The sequence below is a fragment of the Poecilia reticulata genome, chromosome 17, assembly GCF_904066995.2.
Source record: "Poecilia reticulata chromosome 17, P_reticulata-male-v2, whole genome shotgun sequence".
Classification (NCBI taxonomy): Eukaryota; Metazoa; Chordata; class Actinopteri; order Cyprinodontiformes; family Poeciliidae; genus Poecilia; species Poecilia reticulata.
In genome coordinates this window covers 4,836,806-4,861,888 of record NC_088846.1, presented here as the reverse complement: position 1 = coordinate 4,861,888, position 25,083 = coordinate 4,836,806, and the positions used below count along the sequence as shown (strand labels likewise).

The 25,083-nt window shown below is 42.1% G+C and overlaps 1 protein-coding gene across 2 annotated transcripts in view; it reads left to right on the top strand.

Moving 5' to 3' along the window:
* The window catches only part of ephb3a (eph receptor B3a), a 67,285-nt gene that overhangs the window by 6,972 nt on the left and 35,230 nt on the right, over positions 1 to 25,083 (top strand). For both annotated transcript variants that reach the window (XM_008433273.3, XM_081598016.1), the window contains exons 2-4: positions 7,706 to 7,770; positions 11,433 to 12,105; positions 19,592 to 19,747. In XM_008433273.3, the coding sequence (XP_008431495.1) occupies positions 7,706 to 7,770; positions 11,433 to 12,105; positions 19,592 to 19,747 (894 nt within the window). The remainder of the gene's footprint in view (positions 1 to 7,705; positions 7,771 to 11,432; positions 12,106 to 19,591; positions 19,748 to 25,083) is intronic.

Sequence of the window (25,083 nt, the reverse complement as noted above, 5' to 3'; positions counted from 1 at the left end):
TGACTCAGAGTTTGCTCAGAATCTAATGACAATTTCACTAAATTAAAGCCATTAGAATCAGTTGCAGGCAGGATATTTACTAGTAAAAACCTCTTCTAGGCCACATCAACAGTCTCTTACCGTCTGCTGTCACTTAGTCTTTTGGGGTCTTTTAGAAACTGTTTGTATTGTTTCCTCTCTTTCTACTCATTTTCATGTACAGGTTGTTTATTTTTTAATCATAGATGACCTGAAATGCTGGTTTAATTTATTCAGGGGACAAACAATCAAAACCAACCTGATGCTATATTAAAAAGTAATTGACCCCTAAACCTAAAAACTTGGTTGCTAAACCCTTAAAAGCAATAGCTGCCATCAAGCATTTGTGACAAGATGTCGTGTCTTTAACATTGATGAAGAGGAGTTTTGGCCCATTCATCTTTGCAGAATTGTTTTAATTGAGTCACACTGAAGAGTTTTTAATCATGAATTTGACCTCATGTTTGAGGTCAAACCACTACACCCTAATCGGATCTTTGATTAAACCACTCCAAAAGCTTCTACTAATTTCACTTTTGGACCTTTCAGAGGTGGACTTGGTGAAATTGTGAAATTGTAATTTTTCGACAGCAGCAGAATATCGACAAAGATTTGCACATAGACATTTTCACACCTTGGCATCAAGTAACTCTTCAGTAAGTCCAGCTCAGACAGATCGTACTCCAGCCTTTGTTTTGTCCCATTTTAACTCAGCGCCCCATTTTTCCTGAATTCACCTAACTTTTTTTTGCTAGCAGTGAAACTTTAACCTATAACAGCTGCACGGGCTTGATGCTGCCTCTCTTCACACGGGGTCTTAAACCCAGCTTTTACAGAGGCAGCGGCGGCGTCAGCCTGCAGCGTGTGCATGTGTGCGCCGTGAAAGCAGCAGCAGCAGCTCAGACCTTTGGTTTGCTGAGGGTGACTGATTCTGCCTCTGTTGCCTCAGGGCACCTGGGAGAGATAAGGCAACGGGTGGGGGCCGACGCTCCAGATCACCCGCTCAAGGGGGGTGGGGGGACAAGCCGGCACATGCGGCGTCACCGTTCGCTTGGCTGGTGCGCCGCAGAGGCCCGAGTGTGGCCAAGCAGAGACAACAGGCGCTGATTTTGCTGATTAGTTCCTCCTCCCTGGCTCAAGCCGTGCTAATCAGTAAAACAACCTTGTTCACAGGCATTTATTTGGGTTTAACAACTGAGGTTATTAGCTGCTGTCGTTCATTCCCTTCTGCAGACAAGCATGAAGGAACGAAGAAGGCTTTTAAAGCGGAGCAACGGCACTTAATGTAAATTTAGGTTTGCTTTGTGCATAAATATTACTTATTAATCATCCTGCTGAGGAAAAAAGGGGAATTTCTATTGTTAACAACAATAGAAGGGTTCGGTTAGTCTTTTAAAATGAGGAGGATTTTTTTTTTTTTTAACTTTTCCAGCATATTCCAGAGCACATTATGTTCAAAGAAAAATACAGCTCGACTTTAAATTGCACTCTTAATATATAATTCATACCCCTCAACATTATCTGCAATTACAGCTGACATAAGGTTATGTTATTATCGACTATTTTGCGTTTCATCTTTAGTGGTGGCTAGTAGCAATAATAGTAGTGTTATTCATTAAGTAGTATGCCGATTTCCTTAGGAAAAAAAAAAAAGGTTTTCAGTTCCGTATAGAAATATGAGGCAAACATCTTCATGTTGACTGCATGACCCGGCAATTATTGATGGTGGCTGAGGCATCGCAAGGCATTAATTAGTCATATGAGTGACATGAGCTGTTCAGAGTGGGGAACAGTGGGGATTCAGCAATACACGGCGCAGTAAATCATCATGAGTCATTAGAATCAGCTGAGATTTATCTCCTTCCCCGGTGCGTCGGTCCCCGCGAGGAGCTGTTTGCCGAGGAATACCTCCACATTTTCTCAACTGTCTGTTTGCTTTTCATTTGAAAACCGCCAGAGCTTTTAATCTCATTGTTTTACCAACGAGGAATATAATATGCTGAAGGGGATGTGATTTGGAAACGGGGGACGATGCAGCCTGTTTTACGTGTGCTACAGGCAGAGCTTACATTTTTGGTGTCGGTTAAACGTAAAAGCCCGAGAAAATAAGTGCAGAAGTAGAAAAAACTTAACGTGGCATAATAGCACTAGTATTATTGCCATTAACCACCACTAAATGTTGTATGGTATACTTTTGACTATAAGTAACCTACTAAGCAATGATGTTGGATGACAAAGCCTGACTTCAGACTCCACCTTACTTAATTCCTTAGCTGTTCTGTTTGGGTTTTTAATAGCAATGCACGATATATCGAAAATAACATCAGATATTCGTAATTTTTCAACAGATCAGTATCTGTGCCCGATAAATAGAACTTTGCCGATATGAACAACTGATACTGATTTTTATCTTGCCGCAATGGTAGTGAAATATATCGATAAATATCTGTAATATTACTATTAGCCAACTCCTGAAATATAGCTTTTTACATGCACCAGTGCCTGCATGTGTGTAAATACTTTGTCTTCCTTCTCCTACACGTATTCTTTATAAAAACTAATATCTACACCACATCGTTTAAAAAATAATATTGTATTTACGTTATCGGTTTAACACAAGTTTTCATCCACACAGAATAAACACAAATCTGTGTTGTGTTAAACATGCCAAACTCATAGGGGACAGTGTAGCACAAAGCTAAAATCTATGTCAGCCAATCAGATTGCTTCAAAACAATCATGATTTCCTGTTAGGAATTAAACATGGCAGAAGGAGGTTCATTTGTGTGGACAGATATACAGGTTGAACTACTTTTAATTAGAATATTAGAATATAAAGTTAATGAAACAAGACACAGTATCTATTGGGAATCATGTCAAAGCATGTGTGGACATGCTGCACATTATTTGTTGCAGACTGTAATGTGCAGGTACAACCTCCTCACAAGACACACAACTATGGGAGGTTCTCAAATCTCCACTTTCGTATGAGCTTTATAGTGATTTATAGTAATTTTTAGTGATATTGAACAGAGTTTCTGAGTGGATGAAAAGCCAAAACACATAAAAATGTATTCATTTCCCCAGGCACCCGACTAGGTCTTAGTTTTGCTGCAGCTGAAGCAGGCACAGCTGGTTCCACTGTGCCCCCTAATGAGCAGAGTACAAAGCAGGGTGTGGGGCTGATCTTATTGCCATTTGGCCATTTGGGCAGCATGTGTGTAGCTTCAGACCAGTTTTTTGGCTGTTTTGTTCGCAGCTGGTTTGCTGCTGGTGACTCAGGACTTGCCTTTTGTTTTGTTCCCATATGGTAGGATGAGTGCTGGTTCTTTCTACTAGGCGGTTTAAGGGTTTATGGTTATTGTTCTAGAGAACTGGTTGTTCATTTTGTTCCAGCTTGTGGCTGGACAGAGAAAGGACCAGTGTCTCCTTCACTAGCTGGTGCTGGTGGTTCATCTTTAGAAACCTGAGATTTTAGGATAGATTAATTAGGTTTTTCCTTTAAATTCTAGATTACATTTGTCTTTCTATAAATAAATTTACTACATCCTAGTTTTTTCTCGTCTCGTCATGCTGTCTTATTTATTGCCATGCCCCCCTAGACTGGCTTGGGTGGAATGCAACACAACCCCACCCCACCTTTGCTTGCGATCGAGCTAGCTTGCAGGCTATTTCATGACGTCTATCAAAGGGAATTGGAGGCAAAAAACAAACTATGCTGACCTTTAAAATGTTGTTGTATAGTTCACCTTTATGTAATTTTGGAGTACTAATTCAAAATCTTTAGTCTTTTTATGAAGTCCCCAAACCTCTAAAGATTGAATGACAGGTGTTAAATTAACAGCTCAAATGCCTCTTTGCCATTGTCCTAACTTTTAGCTCCTGCATGGCATGAATTTAAGTTCAGAATCATATTGGGCCAATCCAAAATGTTAGTAACTTTTAGTCTAATAAAAATGTATATAACGATTTGATTGGATGCACATATGAGTGGGTATGTGTAGACTTGTTAATGTGTGTACTTCTTTGGATTTACATATATGAATTGTGACTTAAACAGGACACCCAAACATTTAATTGACTGTGAAACAGAAAGGCAAAGTTAAATACGTTCCTATTCTTCCCACTTCTTTTTGAAAAATATCTATGTATACATACAGTATATATATATATATATATATATTAGAGATGTGCCGATCGATCGGCCACCGATCATAATCGGCCGATTTCCGTGAAAAAGTGTATGATCGGTGATCACCGATCACAGTCTCTTGTTGCCGATCACACAAACCAATCACCTGCTTCTCATTTCGCAGTCTGCCTGTGCAGCTGGTCTCCTCTTTCCTTCACACTGAGCAAACGCGCAGCAACAAATACTAAGCGATGTGGAACTATAACGCACTGAGTGATTGGGGAAGTTTGCGTGTTGCGGCAGAAAATTGAAGCACATCAAAATGCATCAACACGACGAGTCTAATATGGCATAAAAACAATGCCATACTTGAGGAGTTTGGCTACATCGAGGCTCACTGCAGTAAAAAAGACATATGGAGGATCAGATCCGCTGCTCCGCGCTACAGGTAGTAATATTTGACAGACGGAGCGCCGCTTCTGCTCCACCTGGTAGTGACTCTCACACCAAACCTCTGCTTAAAGCTGCAGCATCTAACTTAAAAAAATACATTATACATACTTTTTAAAACTTTCGCTGTCCTAACATGAAACAATCTCTGAAAAAATAATTGATCTCCTCTGCGTCCTCCCTTTTCTGCATAATTACTCCGCTCAGTCAGAAATGGCCAATCAGAACTAGCAGTAATCAGCTAGCCGCCATGCTATCAGGAAGTTTTGATTCAGTAACTCAGGATTGTTTATTGTAATGGATCCTGTATTTGCCTTTGAATGTTAAGTTTTATACTTGAATTTTTTGGCAATGTTGAGAGGTTTTATTTTTGACTCTGCATTATTTAGCCTCTTCAGAGCCTTCATAAGTTATCAGTCTGTTAAAGATAGTATTACTGATAGCAGTACAATTTGCACAATGCCTGTTTTTTTCTTGGATATATGGGTGCACATTAAAAATAAAGTCTTCAATTGTATTCAATTCAATTAATGAGGTCAGATTTACAGTGCTTATGTCACACTATCAGTTCAAAAGCTAATTACACTCTTCCTATCTTTATATTTCAGTGTGTTTGTGTTTTTTCCTCTGGCTTTGGTGTTGTTCTTGTCAGATAATTCTCATTAGCAGATGTAAAAGTACAACAGCTTAAAATAGAAATGAGCTCACAAAGCTCTTCCCGTTGATTATTTAAAGCTTTATCTCTCAACTAAAATGTCTGATAACTGATAAAATACTAATTAAAAAACCCCCAAATGCAGTAAATAAAATCCCAACACCGGTATCTCTGAACTTTAGACACACAGAAGAACAAGAAAACAACACACCTAATGCTAAAAGTACCCTTCCTGTTTGACCTGGAATAATCTAGTGAAAGAAAAAGCGATGACAGTGGTAGTTTATAGTAATATGTAATGTTTCGTGTGTGGACCAAACATCTGAGTTATGGTTTTCAGAGTATACTTTTTCATCTTTTCGATTTTTCCATTCATTGACTTGACAAACTAAAACTTTTGGCTTTATTTCAACATTATCCTCATTTCCATTATTTTTGTATGCACATTTTTCTATTGCAGTATCGCAATAGAAAAGGTTGATGGAAATGGCTAAATTTGAAATAACTTTCTTAATTTTACAAAAAACCGCAAAACATTTTTAAGCTAGCTTGAGGTGGTTTTTGGCTTTTCAGAAAATGAGCTAGTATGCTAAAACATGGAAACACATTTTCCAAATAAGTTTTGATGTAGCAAACACCCCAATCCACTGGTGGGTTTGTGCCTTACCAGAGGCACAGAAATCTCAATCCACATCTCCATGCCGGAGGGGAGGACTCCATTTATTTTTTATGAGATGTGTGGTCCATGCTACTTCCTGCTTACTACAGCCATACCTAGCGTCAACGCCTGACGAAGTTGCGCTTTGCGTAGCGTTGTTGATCTGCTCCAAACCAGTAGATAAAAACATGCCTATTTAGCATTTTTGATTTTTTTTGCATTTTAAAAATTTGCTCAAATGCCACACGACAATTGGATGGAAACATAGCTAATGGCTTTTTGTGTAGCATGTGTTTAGTTCATGACTACACAACATTCTTCCAAGATAGTGATCTCTCCTGTTTGAGACGGGCGGCCATATCTTGCTAGCTTTGCAGTAGTGTCACACTCTGCATTTTCAGATGATGGACTGAACCGACCTCAGATCTGTCCGCTGTGTTCCTCGGTCTTCACGATGCCGTTTGCCCTCCAGTGTTCTCTACATTCATACTGAGATTAAATCACAAACTGAATTAGTCAATAAAACCAAGGCGTCAACCAGCTGATAAAATTTAGATGCTCAGTTTTATCTGTAGCTTGTTGCAGCCATACTGATGAGTGTCTGTATGATCCAAACAAATCCAGTCTAGTTCTGATCAAATCTCTCTCCCTCATGAGGCAAAGTAAACCTTTGGTGATTACCATGGTTACATAGATACTGTAAATTCTGCTTAAACCTACCGACCTCCTATCAGTACCACACAAAAGCCGACGAGACACCGTTTGCCAACTCTGGTCTGCCGCCACAACAGAACCACATTTCCTCCACTGCTCTACACAGAGCATGTTATTTATTTTAGCCCTCTCACACCCTCCTCCTTCTTCACTGTTATCAACAACTTGTGAGCAAATGGTGCACAGCAGGCGCCGTGTCATTGAGTCTCCATGAAGAAAGTGTAATTGTTTCACTGATTATGCACCAACAACAACAGAACAATGGGAGTCGGTGACGCTGCAGCTGTAAACAAGGTTAGTTCTTCCGAGGTGAGGCGAACCGACCGGACCTCCGTCCAGGCTTCCCCAGGAGGCCCCAGGTCACTGAATCTGATCCGGACTCCTCCGATGTTTGTCCATGCCAGCCGAAGATAGCGGTTTTTGGGGGCAGAGTTGCCTGCTGTTTGCCTTTTATATACAATTTCAATGTCAATTCCATATATTTTCAAAATGGTTGTTATAGAGCTTCTACCTGAATGTGAGGCGAGTTTCAGATCTTCAAATGTAGACAGATTGTCCTCGTGGAGGTGGCGTCAGCATAAGCTCAGGCACGAGGTATTTAAAAGGCTAAATGCTAAATGCAATTTACACTAGCAGCTATTGGCCTCCAACACGCCGCCTGTTGGGCCAAAGTTTCCGAAGCTTATCAGACCTTTCTGAACCACAAAGTCAAACTCGGGCTGAAGGCATCCAGGAGGACGCTTTGTTCTGAGCTCCTTAAATGAGTGAGGACAGAGGAGTGTGTGCCAGGCGTGAACATGCACACACACACGCACGCACACACACACACACACACACACACACAGCTGCAACACAGAGGCTTAATTAGGCTGCATCACAGATCTCCTGTGATTGTCAGCGGTTTCAAAAAGTGAGCGCACGTGGGTGGAGGTTATGATGGAGAGGTAGAGCAGGCCTTACCTGCTTCCTTTGTCTTGTATGGGGAACTTGTGTGTCTTTAATGCTGTGCAGCCATGCCCCCCCACTCACACCATTTAACTTGAGCTCCTGTTTCCTCCCTCCTACTCTCTGTTTGCAGAAACCCTCATGGACAGTCGGTGGGCTACCACAGAGTTGGCTTGGACCACGTTTCCAGAGAGCGGGGTGAGTTAGAGTTAGTGTGCTTATGCATTGAATTTGCTTTGTGCATTGTGTTTTTTTGTGTGTTTTTTTTCTTCTTTCTCCTCCAGCAGCATTTGTTCCATTTGCCTGTTAATAGAGCCCAATCTGCCTTGAACAGCAAGCCTCCCTGCTGTTTTATATCTTTGTTTTTGCAGGGAATGTTTACTTTCTGGGATAGTAAAAAGCACACGGTGACATTGTGTGAAATAAATGTGAGATTTCAGTGTGTACATCTTTCTGGAGTCCTTAAAAAAAGTGCAAGAGTTTGCATGTGTAGATTGTACTCGGTGCCGCAAAATGAGCAAATATCGAGGCCGGGAGAAAATCCCCTTAAAGTGAGGACTGCATAGGTGGGCCGCAGCTTCCGTCTCTCCCCAGGAATGAGGGCCTGGCAACCTGAAAGCATGCATCTTTTATAATACAGGCCCAAGAGCGCATTACAGGCAGAAATTAAGGGTTTTCAGTTGATACCCCCTGTAGGAATTGTGAGAAAATAAAACAACATGAATTTGACCCCAGGGCTAACAGCCTGACAGACCTCCCCCACACCCGGCCGGCGCAATTTGTCTTCGCTACGTGAGCGCAAAGTCAGTCAATGGAAATGCTGGGTTGCCATGGAAACCATCTCCACCAGCTCCCTCTTTTTTTTTTTTTTTTCCTTTTTCAATCCCCCCCTCTTTCACTCCTCCGGCCGGCTCTGAATGTCCTGGCATCCATGAAGTCATATGTCAGGACTGGCGAGGCAGCGCACCCCCCTCCACCCTCCACCCTCCATCCTCGCTCCCCTCACGCCCCGGCAAAGCCCGTTCGTTCAGGGGCCGGCAATTATCATATTTGTCAGGTAGCGCGTCAACGTGTTGCCGGTGATTTACGACGTCTGATGCCGACTCTTTGGGCTCATCGTTTGGGGATAAATTGCCCGGCAGCCCGGAGACGTGAGATGAGTTATGCATTATTTTCCCTCCAGTTGAAATAATCAATTTCTGGGGCAGTCATTTGTTATGGAAACGAAGCATTCAGTTGAACTGGGAACCGAAGGGGGAAAAAAACAGAAGCATTGACGTCTCACAAGGTTATTTCCTAATGGACTGAATTTATTGACCAGTGGACAACATATATTAGGGCTTCTAACATTAGTTTGTATATAAACATTGCTGTTAAATACAAATATAGTGCTTTGCTAAGGCATTCCCACACATTAAAATTAATAACTATGAACTTATTAATTATGAAGAGTCTAAAAAGTGTTGTACAGTACTTTGTAGGGCCAACTTTCAACTGCAAATCTATATCATCCCTGCACATCTAGACGCTTTGCCCATTCTTGTTAGCAAAGCTCAGCTAAATTCAACTGAGAACACCTGTAAACATTTTGTAATCAGAGTTGGATTTAAGTCAGGACTTTGACTAGGCCAGTCAAAGTGTCAAGTCGTTTGTGGTCTCAAATGCCCCTTCTCCATTGTCAAGTCTCACTCTAGCCGGTTACCAGCAGAGTGTTCCTCATGATGTGGATGTGCACATGGGTGGGCCATGAGTACGCTGCAGCTGTGGTTTATTGATGTCATGTGGAGCATGTATCCTTGGGCAACCAGACATTTCTCACTATAGTTGTTTGTTACCCTGTCCAGTGGATGCAATTCGTTCTCTTCTATTTCAGTCGATAAAAAGTTTTGGACCTCAAGGTTTGACAATGGAGTTATTGATTGGTTCAAGCTCACATACTATTGAGTTTGAGCTTGAACCATCACTGAAAATGATGGTTGAGATGTTGTTGACGTAACTCTATGGGCCAGTCAACAAATGCAGTCTCCTGCCAACCAAATTGCTTGGGTGCAATGCCATGCTCTGGCTGCTTTTTTGGATGATTCCAAAAAAAAAAGGGAAGAACCGCGTAGGATCCGCAAATGGAAGAAGGGGCTTAACAGGTTTTCTTCCAGTACGGCCCATGCTGTTGACATCTTTTGGGCATGTACCTTTGGGTGGCCAGATTTTCCAAAATCTCTCTGAGTATCTGTTCATTGTGCGTTGTACCGTCCGGTTGACGCTGTATTTATTCTTCTGCCACAACTCATAAAAATGTTTGGACCCCAAGTTCATCAATGGAATTATAGATTAGCAGCTTCTACGGTCTTGTTGTGGATTGGTTTTTGAGATGTGGATACGGTTGACGTAAATCTATGGGTCAGCCAATGAATGCAGTCTGCTGCCAATCAAATAGCTTGAGCACAATACCCGACTAGATCCAGCTTGAACCACCCAAAAAACAAAGAACTGCGCAGTATCTGCAAACGGAGATGATTCTGGCAGGGGCTGACTGAGGAAGAACTGGTTAAGCTACACCAATAGCGATGAGGCAGAAGAAGTTTACTTCCAGTATGGTCCTCTGTTTGGGTGTGTGATCCCTTTGGTTCCAGCCAGATTGGAAAACGCCGTCATCCACATGTTTGATCATGGCAAACTGATGAGCAAAACTTCTTATGGGTTTTTACAATACTGACTTTAGTTGTGCCATATTTCTAATAAGTTTAAATCAAAGTGCACCGATAATGTCTTGTTGGCAGATTCTCACACCTGAGATTTGTATTTTGGCAGCTCCTCCTCCACAGTTACCACGGGAATCTAAGCTGTTTCTCTGCACTGGATTGTATTCAGGGGTACCAGTCAAGATAAGTCATTTCAAAGATTTACTTCACAATTAAGCATAAACTGTGAACGTCTGACATAAAACCTAAAGAATATAATAAGATTTGTGGCTGTAATGAGACAAAATGCAGAAGCTCAAGCGGCTTGGATACCTTTGCAAGGTGATGTGAAACTGTATCGTCATCACTGTTTTATAAATGCAAACACAAAGTCAAAAGTTACTTTAATTTGATAATCTTAGCGGTTCCTGAGCTACAGCTCGGCTGAGCGTAGCAGCTTTATGAACTAATACATGTAAATACATGCACTCATGCTTCATGTGTATGAAGACTTAGTGAGTAGCGCTCACACCGCTGGACCCGATCGCACGGACGGAGTTCCTTTCATTAAAGACACATGGGAACGTTTGAGTTTCAACAGTGCCGTTTGTCTGAGAGACCAAATCTCTTTCCTCAAGCTCAATCGATTGCGGCGCATCAGATTTACAGACAGGTCTTCCTCCACTCTACGCTGCATCTTCTGAGGGTAGGATTTAATAAAGCTTTTAAATCGACACATTTTGCTGTGATCACAGCCGAAGAAAAGTGCTCGCCCCGCCCCCGTTTCTTTCCCGCAGACCTCCGGCATGCGCTCGGCATCGGAACTAGTCAAACAGATAGAATGCGTGAAATGTGTTTTAATGGGAAAATGTTATCTATTAATAGCCCATAATGATTGGAATTTTCTGAATGATTCATGCAATTAGAAGTGATTTAGCTCCAAATTATTCCTCACAGGCCTCGTGTACACACAGCATGCTGCGGGAATGTGTGTCAGTGTGTGTGTGTGTCATTTCTTTTTTGTAATCCATTCCAAGCGCCACAGGACTGTTTTGAACGTCTTCCATGCTTGAGCAGTTTGCATTAGGAAGCATTAGTTAACTAACACTCGTTAGCTTTCCAATCAGGTTACTAGGATTTGTTTTGACCGAGTTCCTCTGACTTTTATTTTTTCCCCTGCAGTGGGAGGAAGTGAGCGGATACGATGACTCCATGAGCCCCATCAGAACCTACCAGGTGTGCAACGTCCGGCAGCCGAACCAGAACAACTGGCTGAGGACAGACTACGTCCCCCGTAAAGGAGTGCTGAGAGTCTACGTGGAACTCAAGTTCTCTGTCCGCGACTGCGCAAGCATCCCCAACATCCCGGGCTCCTGCAAGGAGACCTTCAATCTGTTTTACTACGAGTCAGAGGGGGACGTGGCTACAGACAGCAGCCCCCTGTGGAAGGAGAACCCTTACGTGAAGGTGGATACTATTGCTCCGGACGAGAGCTTCTCTCTGCTGGAGGCCGGCAGGATCAACACCAAAGTGCGCAGCTTCGGCCCCCTGTCCAAGGCCGGGTTCTACCTGGCCTTCCAGGACCTGGGGGCCTGCATGTCGCTCATCTCAGTCAGGGTTTTCTTCAAGAAGTGCTCCACCACCATTGCCAATTTCGCCGTCTTCCCTGAGACCGCCACGGGTGCAGAGGCCACCTCCCTGGTGATTGCACCAGGGGCCTGCGTGGCCAACGCCATGGAGGTGTCCGTCCCTCTCAAACTGTACTGCAACGGGGATGGAGAGTGGATGGTTCCGGTGGGCTCGTGCACCTGCGTCGCCGGCTATGAACCCGCTGGAGAGAATACGCAGTGCCAGGGTAAGAGGACGGGACTTTCACTACACAGTGGCCTTTCACAGTATAGAATTGCTTTGACTTAAAACTGACAAACAGTTGATCCTATGACCTAGAAATACCTACAGACAAGATCAGAAGTTTAAAATGGATTTGCTTGACATTTTATAGAATTGCCTTTAAATTGGGTTGACTTGGGTCAAATGTAGGTTTTCTTCCACAAGCTTCTCACAACAGAGTAGAACTTTGACTCCTTCCTCCTGACAGAATTGCTGGATCTGGGTCGGGTTTGTAGACCTCCTTGCACACATGCCTTTTTTCAGCTCTTCCTACAAACGTTTCAATGGCCACTCCAGAACATGAACTGTGTTGTCCTTAAGTTACTTTGCAAGTAATCTAGTGTTAGCTTAGGGTCCTTTTCCATTCCAAAGAAACATTTATGCCAAAGCTTGAACTTTATGCCTAATGTCCTGAAATGTCTCTTCAATATTTCCAAATAATGTTCTTGTATTATGTTGCCATTTACGTTTTTGAAGTGCACCAATCCCTCCTGCAGCAAAACACCCACACAACATTATCACATTCTTCACCTCTTGCAATCTTCCCTCGTTTTCCCTCCAAAAGTAGCAATGGCCCTTACAGCCAAACACTTACAGTTTAGTTGCATCAGACTGCAGCAGTTTCTTCCACCCTGCTACCCTGCATGTTTTAGATGCTTCCCTGCTTCCCATTTCAGTTGATGGGTCATTAACAGACTCTTGCTGAATTGCAGGGAAACATCTACAACATGCAGGGCAAAGGGCCTTGAGAACCAAGGTTGGGAAACATCTGGACTAGAGGACATATCTCCAAAAAGGAAGGATTTTTCTAACTGCATTTGCCAACTTTACACTGGCTTTTTTTTTTGTTTACCTGGCTTTTGGAACACTGGGCTCTTCATCTCTTCAGCCTTTCATTTCACAGTAGATAATGACAGCCTCTTCTTTTGTTTTGTTCCCAAGTTAGAAAGTTCAGTGATCTTAGTGTCTTAAAACTTCAGAGTTTGCTATTCTGGTATTTAGCAAATAGAAATAGTTGTTGTGATCATAACTGATCTAAATAAATAAAAAAAAAAATCTAATTTCTGATGTATGAATGTGACCTTCAGGAACAAATGTAAACATCTGGTGTATTTCTACTTCAATCCTTTTTCTATAACGTGTTTATTTAGTATTTATACATCGAATAGAATAAATACCTACTGAATGTTATCAGTAGTGTTTAAGTGCTTATCGCAAATAATATACCTTATGCTGTGTTACTATGTCAATAGCTTCATAATAGTGGTGAGTATGTTTCTTCTAGATTCCATATCATTAATGATTTTTAAGCCAGAAACATTTCCTAAGAGTCTTTTTTTTCCCTTTCTTGTGAGGGAAACATTCAGCTTCCTTCTGTCTGCCTGCTGACTGGAAGTGAGTAGCAATATGTAGGGGAGGGAGCAGCGCTGCATTACACTATGATCCACAGAGGAACAGAAATCTCACTTTCTTTGGGTGGAAGAGCTTTAAATTGAGGGAATGATGTGACGAAATATTAACATTTAGCTAAGAAAGACTTTTAAGTGTGTCTGCAAATGTTCAGGCTGTGCATGCACACGGTTTTGGAGTTTTACGAAACTAGAAACGATCGTTTTTAAAACATTTTTAAAACCAACATTAGAGTGAATACATTTCAAAATGGCACTTTCATGTTTCATTTTTTTGTTCGTTTTAATCAATGATGTCATAGCTCCATCTCTCTCTCTCTCTATCCCGCTTCCTGGCGCCGTTCTGTGTGTTTCTGTCGTTCTCTGGTAGTGCTACAGCGCTTTCTGGCGCCGTATCCTGTCGTGTGGACGCACATTTTTACAAAGAAAAAAATAATACCGAGCTCCTCTCTCTGTGCGCAGGAAATCATACTGTCATATTATAAAATTGATGCTAAATAAACCTGCAGTATGCAACTTATATAAACATTTTTTTTTCATTTTTGCATATTTGTTGAAACTATCACTATGTTGTGACAGTTTGGTATGAGACAATCTGTGAAAAAAATAAATAAATCAAGGTCCTCTGCCTTCTCCCAGTTCTAACTAGAAACAGCCAATCAGAGCTAGGAGGCATATCTTAGCGCTGTCAAACACAATCTTGTGTGGCGCTGCTCATCCCCCACCCCCTCTACTTCTTTGCTCTCTGCTATGCTGCAACTTCTTCCTGATTCCAGAGCCTGTTGTGAATGCTCAGGCGAGAAAAAGAGAAATTTAATTTAGTTGAGTTACTTCTCTTAGATTCAAATCACATTTAAGCATTTTTTCCCAGTGTCTTGTAAAATCAGAACAGTTCAGTAAAATGTAGGTCAGGGTTTCAATTCTTGCTCACACTCCCCTTCAGTAAGTGGCGGTAAAGTAAACTAAAATCTGTTTGCCAGCAACCAGTAAAATCAAAAGAGAAGAAGATGCTAAGGCTAGTTAGCATAGCTACAGATGCTATGGTGCTATGGCGGATAAACGTTCTTCCTGTTACAGTAAGTCATCTCTCCACCATTAGTCATGATTAAACTTTTTTTTAATAAAAGTTACGTACCGTAGCTCTAAGCGGACCAAGCCCTGTACAGTATTTAACTTAAATTTTTATTCGTTCTGACTTTTGTTCAACTACAGCTCCTTTGTATGCTCAATGCAAGTCACCTCAGCCTGTGCCCTCTTCTTCGCATTTATTGTGTGGCTCCTGAAAGGGGGGGGGATGCGGGGGTGAAGGAGGAAGAGGGGTAGGGGAGGAGTATGAATTAATGAGGTGTTGCAGAGAAGAGCCGCATACAAATATTGTGCAAGCGGGACAGGAGGGAGAGAAAGATAGTCGGATGGCACAAAACCGAGAGCCAATACATTTTCGCGAGGCAAACGCAGATAATAGAACGGGAAGATGAATCCCAGAGAAGAGAGATAGCGTTGTGGAGGGAGAGGCGGAGGAGGGGGCGGGGGGGCTGGGGGCGAGGTGTGAATTGCCAAAGCGCGGACAGAAACAGCTGCTAAAAGGAGGGGAATGAAAATGGCAGCTGGCGGCAGGAAGTCAGAGACGGCGCACGCGAAACCTTCTCTCACCTGGGCGTGAGGAATGGTGTTGAACACGCGCCGGAGAGCTCATTCGTTGCCATGTGGCTGCTCAAGGTTAAAAGCTTGCCGCCGAAGCCTGATAAAAAGCTCTCCAGGGCCTCAGCCAGCGCTTGTGATGAGGAAGTGTAATTTCCTCGGCGGCCTACCCGTTAGTTAATCTACAGGCGGCCACGCTCATTAACACCATTCAGACCAACGCGAGCCAACACCGCCACGCTGACATTAATCACTCAGACGTTTCATTTCTTACCTCCGTCTGGCCGCTCCGAGCCAAACGCCGCATGAGATATAGGGGGGAGGAGAGGGGAAAAGACAATAGAGGGAGATATGGAGGATCAAAAACAGGAAAATCACCGTGCCCTCCAAAGAGGTTAATGGATTAAAACAAGACAGAGAGAGAGAAGGGGAGTGAGGGGGTGACTCAGCAGACACTCGAAAGAAATGAGAGGAAAATAAACCAAAAGAAAATAACGGTGGGCTACGTTTCATGCAGAAGAAAACATGGATGCTGAGCGTTTTGTTCCGTTGCAGTTTTGGTCGTTTTCCAAAGTTTTGGGTATAAAATGGAGATGGCCGGACATTTCATGTGTCATGGATCTACGAGTCTGTGTCCTTCCTCTGTCTCTTCTCTGCACACTGCTGCAGCTTACACAACCATAACATACAAGGCTGGCGACAGTTACATATAAACAAAAACTGACTAAGGCAGGTCAACACTCAGAGAGGGGGCAGACTGAGGAGATAACAGCAGAACTCGCGCTACAAGCTTTGCTTCACTTGGTGTCACCCTTAAGGTGAGCTGAGTTTGTCACTCCATAGATCCATTTGTATAACTTGCAACATCTGATTATTTTTGGCGTGTTTTATACTTAATCAAATTTCTAACCCTGATGAAGTGCAATTACTTGACTGCTATACCTAAGTAATTTTTTTGAGTATCCTTACTGGAGTATTGTAAAAGCACTCGGAAAACAATACAGGAATGTATCTTCCTTCTCATGCGCTTATGAATACTAAAGTATTTTCAAAACTAAGTACTTCAGTGCTTTAACTTGAATAAACTTTTACTCAGATATAGTTGAGTATTTTGTCCACCACACTGACAACCGACGATTTAAAGTAACTTCTCTTACTCTACTGTAAAAGATCCTTACTTCCTGCCTGGGCTCCTCTCAGGTGTTTCCTGGTAGCTCTGGGAGGTTCTAGCACTGTAGCGACCTGGGTGAGGCTGTGATGAGGCTGGGCGCTGTGTGGATCCCGTGCAGCCCTCTCTTTTGTTCCTGCCTCTGTGCCCAGGGCCGCTTGGCGGGGACTGGTGGTGTGAAGAAGCCATTGGCGGTGTCAGTGGCTGGCCTTTTGCTCTGTGGGGGGCGTCGGGCCAGCAGTGGGCCGTGGGGATTGCGCTGTGCTCTGGTGGGAACCCCCCTTCCTCTTGGCCTCCCCGGGATGGTCTCACCAGACGGGATGGCACTCTGCCCTTCCTCCCATGGCGTTTTAGCAATCCAGCCGCTGCGGCGGGTTAATGGTTGGGGGCTGTGGGGCAGTTTCTCCTCGTCAGCGCTGACTGGTCTGATTGCTGATGGACTGTGTGGGTGATTGACCGGTGGGATGACCAGCTTCCAAGTTGCAGTTTATTTTTACATATTTGACCAAGATGGTCAACCTATTGTGTTTGTCAGTTTCTTTATTATTTATTTTAAATGGGCTGTTCTACTCCTAATTGTACTGACTGAACTAATTAAAGTTGTTTTTACATGTTTGGCCAAACTTGTGGAGCTATTGGTGTATTTGAGTGAGCTGTTCTGGTGCAGAGTTACAAAATTAGTTTATAATTCAGTACATTTATGTCTGTGTTTTAAAAAAAAGAAACATTTTACATCAGTTCAGCAGTTTTTCTTTTTCAGATCGGTGTCAGTCGATCCTGAACCTCAGATATTGGTACTGGAAATGACTAAGTGGATCGGTTCATCTCTGTCCAAAAACATAGCTGATAGCTTAACTCGTCTCTCTGAGCTGGCTGTAGGTGTGTGTGTGTGTGTGTGTGTGCGCGCGCTTGGTCGGTTGTCCTGTGTCTCTGTGTTGCCCTGTGATGAACTGGTGACCTGTCCCGGGTGAACCCAATAACTGGCCCAATAACCGGTGGGGCCAGACGCTCCCCTCTGACCCAACAAGGAGAAGAAAACAACAGGCAGATGGATAAAACAGAAACAGAATCCTTTAGGATTAACTCTCAACTCTATTGAAATCTTGTTATTTTCGGGATCATAAATATTTCTAAACTTGGAAATTTGTTTGTGTTTTAAGTGAGAAAAAAAAGTGGCAATTTTTTTAGCTAACTGATTTTCAGTGTGCAGCAACAGGTGGGGCAGAGGCAACACGGTGCTGCACACATTTTTATCAAGTAATTTTACCAATAGATTGTAAACTACATGCTTTTTGTTTTTACTCTATTTTCTATAGAAATGTAATGTTCCATAACATAAAATATTCAAACAGCTAAAAACATTTTTTTTTGTTCTTTAATTTAAAGATCTAAAATTTTGTGGCGCTAATTTAAAAATATTTACAAAGAATTTAGCTATTTTTGCGCTTACATATGACCTGAAATGTGGCCTATAACTTGACATAAAGAAACGTCATGAGAAGGGACCAGATTTGGCCCCCAGGTCTTGAGTTTGACACAAACCTTAGAGCCTGATACAAATATTGTCAAATTCAAAAAATTAAATCAGCTGTTTATTGAATGTTGAAATTTTGTCTGATTTTCTCAGATTTTTGCGTGTCATACTCGATGCATTCAGCTTTGTAGTCATTAGATTATATATTATTTTACTTTTGCAGGTTCTGCAGTGGCTTAACTACATAAAAAACTGTCAATTAATAGTTACAATGAATGGTTTCTGGTAGAAAGGGACAAAAGATTAACTAAACCAGAGCTGGAAGTGTTGGGACTGAAGTTGACCTGTAGTTTAAATATAAAATTGTGCAAATTGTAATTACGAAAATTTGGAAAATTGGAAAAAAGCTTTTTTGTGAAAACGTTTTTGCAGTAGTATAAGACGGCTTTTTAAATTGGTGTATTTCAGAACACTGCAATAGAAACACTTTTTTCATGTCACATGATCGACAGGCGGATGTTACTGCTGGCGGAAACGACGAAGAAGACGATGACAGGAAGTGGCAGGAGGATGATAGTTTTTAATGACTTCTGGTGTGAACAAACTGATTCACGTCTGATTTTAATCATGTTTCTTATTTAACGGGTGCACCGCAATTGCAAAATTGTGTTTTATTTTTTCAGCATAAGTTTTGCTGTTGCGAGTTTTATTGCGTAACGCCGCTGCAGGGCTGTTAGCTGTTGGCTTCTCTAATCATGCCATTGTTTTGACTTTGGGTGGAGCCGAAACTGAAAGCCCACTTAGCCTAACTACTTAATCACCCTCTCCTCTCTCTCTCCCTCTTCCTCTCTCTGGGTTTTATGAGCAGTCACGCTGACAGGACAGATGTTTGCCAGACTCCCCCACTTTTACACCACCGGTTAGGAATGTGGCGAACAGTAAAACCAGCGGCTCCCGAGGCAGATCTATCCAGACCTTTCGCTGCTAATCCCCTTTATCAGAATCCTTCTTTAGTCTGGGCTTACTCCGGTTTATCCTTAAGACTCCATATCAGCCAACTTTCAGCCCGACACTTAGGAATTTAAATTAATCTCTTGGACACATCGCCTCAGATTACCGCACTTTGTATACTCTCCTCATAACTCGGCTGAGCTAATTCATGTCTGTTCTGATGTCCCTTCATTTGGATTGATTTATGGGCTTATTATGGAGCGTCTTCTGCATGCGCGCCGAGGCCCTCGTTTGTATTCAGCGGCGCGGTTTTGGAGAGCCGTGAGGAGCCGGGAGACACTGATTGATGGGTTCGGGGTGGATCCCTTTTTTTTCTTCTTCATCTTCTTTTTTTTTTTTTTCCACACAAGCATTCTCCATCCTTGTTTTGTCTGACAACAGCAATCTCCTGTCAGCAGTCGGTCTTCATCTTTATCCCCCTTCTCCTCATCTTCAACATGAAACTTTGCTGTCATCGCGACTCCATGTTCGGGGAGATTAATGTCACCGAGCACAGAGGATGAAAATGAAAAAGCAAATGCAAGAAAAAAAAAAAAAAGCACAGATAAGTCCCACTGCTTAAGCGCACCGCCGATGCTTCTTTTGTAAATGTTGAGGTTTTTTTGCAGGTGCATCGGAGGATGCGTCCTGATGTGACAGCTGCTGGTCTTCCAGATAAGCGACAGCGGCGTTTTGTTTTCCTCGCTTCTTATCGTCCTTTCCCGTTTCTCTCTCTCTCTCTCTCTCTCTCTCTCTCTCGTCCACCCAGCTTGCATCCCCGGGACTTTCAAATCCAAATTCGGTGAGGGGACGTGCGCTCCCTGCCCGGCCAACAGCCGCACCAGTTCACGAGGCGCAAACATCTGTCCCTGCCTGAGCGGCTTCTACCGCGCCGACAGCGACCCGCCGGACTCCTCCTGCACCAGTGAGTAACGCTCCGCCATCTGAATTTAAACGTTCACAATCTTCAGTGAGGTTCAGTTGAAAGATTATAAGCAGTTGATTTTCTCACCTTTATATGGACCTGCTTGTGTCTTTAGTAAAGGTGATGATGATGATGATGATGATGATGACATATGTTGTCATAGCTTATTGCAAGTATTCACCAGATTGAGAAATAATTTAAAAACTAGAGTAGGGACGCACCGATTCACTTCTTTCGCTTTTGATACCAATATCTGAAGTTTAGTATCGATCCAAAACCAAAAGATTTTTCTACTTCTGGCAGGATATTAACTGTTTAACCGTTTAACAGAAAATCACCCATTAAGGTTTTCTCTGAAACTTTGCAGTAAAATTAACCCAGTTTACAAAAAGCCATTTCAATCTGGAGAGACTCAAACGGACAAAGAAAGCGATTAAAAGAGTTTAATGACAAAATGAACATAGAAAGAAACAAAGTCCTTTGGCGTTCAGGTCCCGGTCGGGGACGTCAAGCTGGACTTCGATAAGCTCGATGAACATTCCTGGTGCAGCATAGGAATGTAGACCCCCGGGGCCTGTACTGGTGGCCGCAGTCGGAGGAGGATGAGGCCTGAGAGCCGGGAGCAGAAGGTGGAGATGGGGCGGAGGTGGGTTGATCGCAGCTGGTGAGCAGAGGAGGCCAGGGGTGAAGGTCCTTTTGAACTGGAGCCCAAACGATGATTGGCTGGAGCGAGGATTGGACCGGCGCGGATAGGTCCAGGTTGCAGAGAGGGAGGCGCTGATTGATGAGGCAGGTGTGACTAGAGTCTTCCAGACTGAACTTTTGTTAAGACTCCATTATACATTCAGCGTCTGCAGCGGCTGCATAACATCAGGAGAATTCAACGTTTTCATGACCATATTGTCAGGCGCTATTGCCACCCTTCACTCTTCTGTCTCTTTTCTTTCTTTTCCTTCTTCACTCGCTCCCAGCGAGCTTTAGAATCTCAACCACTGAAATTATTAAACAAGTGTTGGCATCGACGGCGGTGCAGATCCAGCCAACAGGCCAAATATATTATTGGCATGCAGAATTTGCATACATGCCACTTGAAATATAATTTCCTACCAAACATTGCGTCCAAGCGGTTCTTTGTAATTGGGATAATGCACAAGTGGATAATGAGACAATCACCGTTTCACATATAGTGCAGATCTAGTTTCAGACCCGTAAAATATAAACGTTTTTTTAAATTCACATTTTGCCAAGTTAATTCTACTGAAGTATTAACTTGAATTCTGTGTTATGACTTAGTTGTTGGGTCATGGTAGCTGGTAGGTGTAACGGTGCAGATAAATCACAGTTTGGTAAATTCCCTGGTTTTGAGGTCACTGGTCTGCATGAGCATCGCAGAGCAGCAAACAGAAGCAAATGCCAAATTTATTCATTGCATTTAAAAAAAAAAAAAAAGCAGAAACCCTATGAAAATAAATAAAAACCAAGAAAGATAAAGAGTAGGAGGTAGATGGGACGCTTGTAAGCAGAGCAAGATCGGATATTTTTCTTTTTATAAGTGAAATCAAAACTCAGCCCTACAGGCCTCGTATCGAATAAAAACATCTGCTAAGCCTAGAATTAAATGTTATAAAATAAGTTTTTCTTCAGTGAATTTGGCCTCGTCCACAAAGTAAACCAAACAGGATAACTTATTAAATCAGTTAAGACCTAGTGATGTATTTCACAGCATTTATTAGATATCGCCTGCTGGTGCAAAGCAGACAAATTATGATCCTTTTTGGCTTTCCATATGTGTACCAAATGCGTGCCACAGCTGCCTTCGCTTCCTTGGAAACCAAAATGTTTTTTTTTTAAAAAAACTTGTAAACAAGTAGCTCCAGAAAAACATAATCTGCATTTGTTGCATTGTTTTGTTGTGTAGGGCTGTAGAAATGTTCTACTTATTGTTAGTTTTTAACATGTTTTTCTCAAAAAAAGTTTTTTTTTGTTTTTTTTTTTGAGAAAACGCCAACATATTCTGAATAGCAGTGATCACCAATAACTGGGTCTATTCTTGATTGTACACATTGGGCTATAAGTTTTTCATTGTTTTGTTCTCTACAACCTAGCACAAATAAATCCATTAACTTTGTTATTGAAAGAACAAAAACAAGAAATCTCACCAAGTATCTTTGGTCTAGTTTCTACTGTGCATAAGTTAGTACACTTGAAATAAAAGAAAATCTTGCACATAGATTTTCAGCAAGACATAGCAGCTTGTTTAAGTCAATATATCCCTAATATTAACAATAAGTATTAGTTCCACTGGCACATTATTTCACTTATAATTTCCCATTTCCACTGGTTGAATAATCTGCCAGTGGAACTAGTAGTTTTTATATTAAGGAATTTTTAACTTAAAGCTATCTCCTACATTGTGCTGAAAAGTTGATTGTATGTTAGTTTTGTTTCTTTCATGTGTGCTGGGATTTTTGCCGTAGAAACTAGACCTCCAGTAATGGGTAAAATGTTGTGTGTTTGCAGTTCCTTCTGAAACGATCCGCTTTAGCTCCTGTGTTTTTTTCTCTGAAATTTGAATTGTTTATGAGTAGACAGATGTGTTACTTCGCCTCATGGTTTTTTTATGCCATTTTTGTATATGTCACATTGTTGCTGGAAGAAAAGATGATACGTAGAACTCTGACACAAAAAGATACAGTAAATTCCTCAAAATTTGTATTTACTCACAAATGTCTACATTTTCATCAGTTAGACTGATTCCCAAACTATTTGCATTTTTCAAGCTAAATGTGGTTTGTTACAGGCAAGATAATGACGGCTCCTAAATACTTTACATCTGTCTAAGTATGAAGGAGCAGCTGCTCACTGATGGTTTGAGGTAAGGCAAGTCTCAAGGCAGCTGTAAGTACATTGGTTAAAAACAATGCGACTCGAATAAAAGGTGAGAAAATATTGTCATTATTATTAAGAATAATATTAGAGTGGACCCTTTCAAAACAGTCCATACTTTAAATTCAGTTTGGCTCTAAAATGGTAAACCCAAACTGACTCCTTACTTCTAACTTGCTTCTAAATCAGGGAGTCTGTGCATCCGTAAAAATTCTTAAATTGATGCATCAAAAATTAAGGCCTTAAAATGTCGTAAATTCCATAGAAAAATGTAAGTTGGTGCAACTTACTTTAATCACAGGTCTTAAATTTTGTGGTGGCAGGACATCATCATGTATACTACGCACTGCTTTTCTCTCGTGACTTTTCTGTCAAACTTTTGAGTCACGTGCAGACATCTTCATTCACTGCATTCTTGAGGCGGTTGATGCTACCGCTAAGTAGCTTCTAACAAAACCTTGCTAGCTAGCTTAGAAACCTAGCTAGCTAGCAAGGATAAATTAATTTGTCTAAAGTTAAAATGCATTAGCTATTAATCTTAATTTTAGATACATTAGCTAGCTAGCTAACTTAAATTGAGCTAACTGGCTAGCTTAAATTAATGTATCTAAAATTAAAATACACTAGCTTTTCAAGTTCATTTCAGATGCATTAGTTTTTGCCTTTATCATGGAAGTGTAAAATTGTCGCCAGTTGTCTAGAAGACGTTTGTCTTCACCACTGTCTCACTTCTGTTGCACATTCAGTCTGTGCAAATAAGCTCGGCACTACTACTACATCAAATATGTCATTTTCTTTTGTACCGTTCCGAAGTGATACAGGTTTTAAATGTCACTCATAATCATCTTAAAAAGGTCCTAAATTTGAGTTGTTGAAATCTGCAGAAAGCCTGTAAATGTCAGTATTTGAATGTGAAGGACTTGTTTTAGCGGTAAGCAGGCGGCTGTGCTGCTGGCAGCAGCGCGGCCTGCTTGTTCCACCAGTCCCTCCCTGGCCGTGCTGATTTAGAGCGACATGAGCTGCTAAAGTCGAGCCCCAGGGGCCTTTCGCCACGTTAAATGACACACACACGGCCCGCAACTGTCTCCCCCAGATCCTCGTCACAGGAACACTGTGGACTGTGACACTGACCAGCGCACGCTGACAGGCGGGCAGGGACACGGCCACCACCTTCCACTAGACACACACACACAAACACGCATGCGGGCGCGCGCAGGCTTGACAGTCCTGCCTCTGCGGTCTGTCAGAGCCGGAGCCAGGGCCGCCTGCGTTTTGTGTTTTTGAAGCTGCGCATTGCACAAGAGAAGGCAATGGATGGCAGCTTGGACTCAGCGTGTGTTTTAGACGGGTGTCCAATTAGAGGAGCTTCCACTCTGAACTCCGTCTGCCTAATTAGAAAGGATGGGGCGAGAGAAATGGCCGCTCAGGGCAAGGCAGCTGAGGAGGTGGACTCTGTGGAGAGAGCCGTTTGCTCTCTGGCTGCAGTGAGACGGGCCGGACGCTCCGCTGCCGGGAGCCGAGAGGCAGAGCACCTTAATAAGATGAAAAGCCTGTTTGCACAAGTGATCTTTGTTGCTTTCCTCGGTGCTTATCGCACTTTCAAGCGCTCTCTCTCTGAAAATGCTGCGCTGCTTATAGAAACACGATGGCCCTGGGTCACACTGACTCACAAACAGGAACTCTCTGTCATGAGCAGATTAGCTATTTCAAACTGACAGAGGGTCAGCCAAGCTATGCTTGAGCATGACAGTTTATATGAATCACATCAACAAAAAAAAAAGTTGAACGTTGCTTTATTTTCAAGCCATTTTTTTTAAAATTATTGTAGGAGCCTGTTTAAAGTAGAGATGCACCACTCCCATTGGAACTCAGGGGTTTGAGGATTTTAGGTATTAACTCCCTAAACCCAACTCCCTACCCAACAACAAGGATTTCCTGCAAACTCATCAAAACTATCATTTCTAAATGAACATAAATAATCATGCTAGTAGTTTTTTTGTGCATAAACTAACAGCTCTAATGAAGACGCCATAAGATTTACCTACTGCCTTTACGTAGTAGGTATAAAGCCCTGCAAACCAGCGATGCACCAATCCACTGTTTTCACTTCCAATACCAGTAGCTGAGGTTTGGCGTTGGCCGATACTGATCCAATGCAGAAAAACAGCTGAATTGACTTAAAACGTTTCTATTTTTAAACAAAGACATAAATGTACTGAATAAGTAATGTATTTGATAACTCTACAACAGTGCAGTATCAGTTAGATACAAACAGCTTCACAAGTTTGGTCAAACTTGTAAAAACAACTTTCCTTTGTTCAGTCAGTTAGATTGGGAGGCTAAAAGCCAATGGAAAATAAATAAACTAATACAGGAAATTATGAATTCTAAATATAATGTAAAAAAATAAATAATAAAGCATGATGTCGCCCAGAGTACAAAGCATAGAA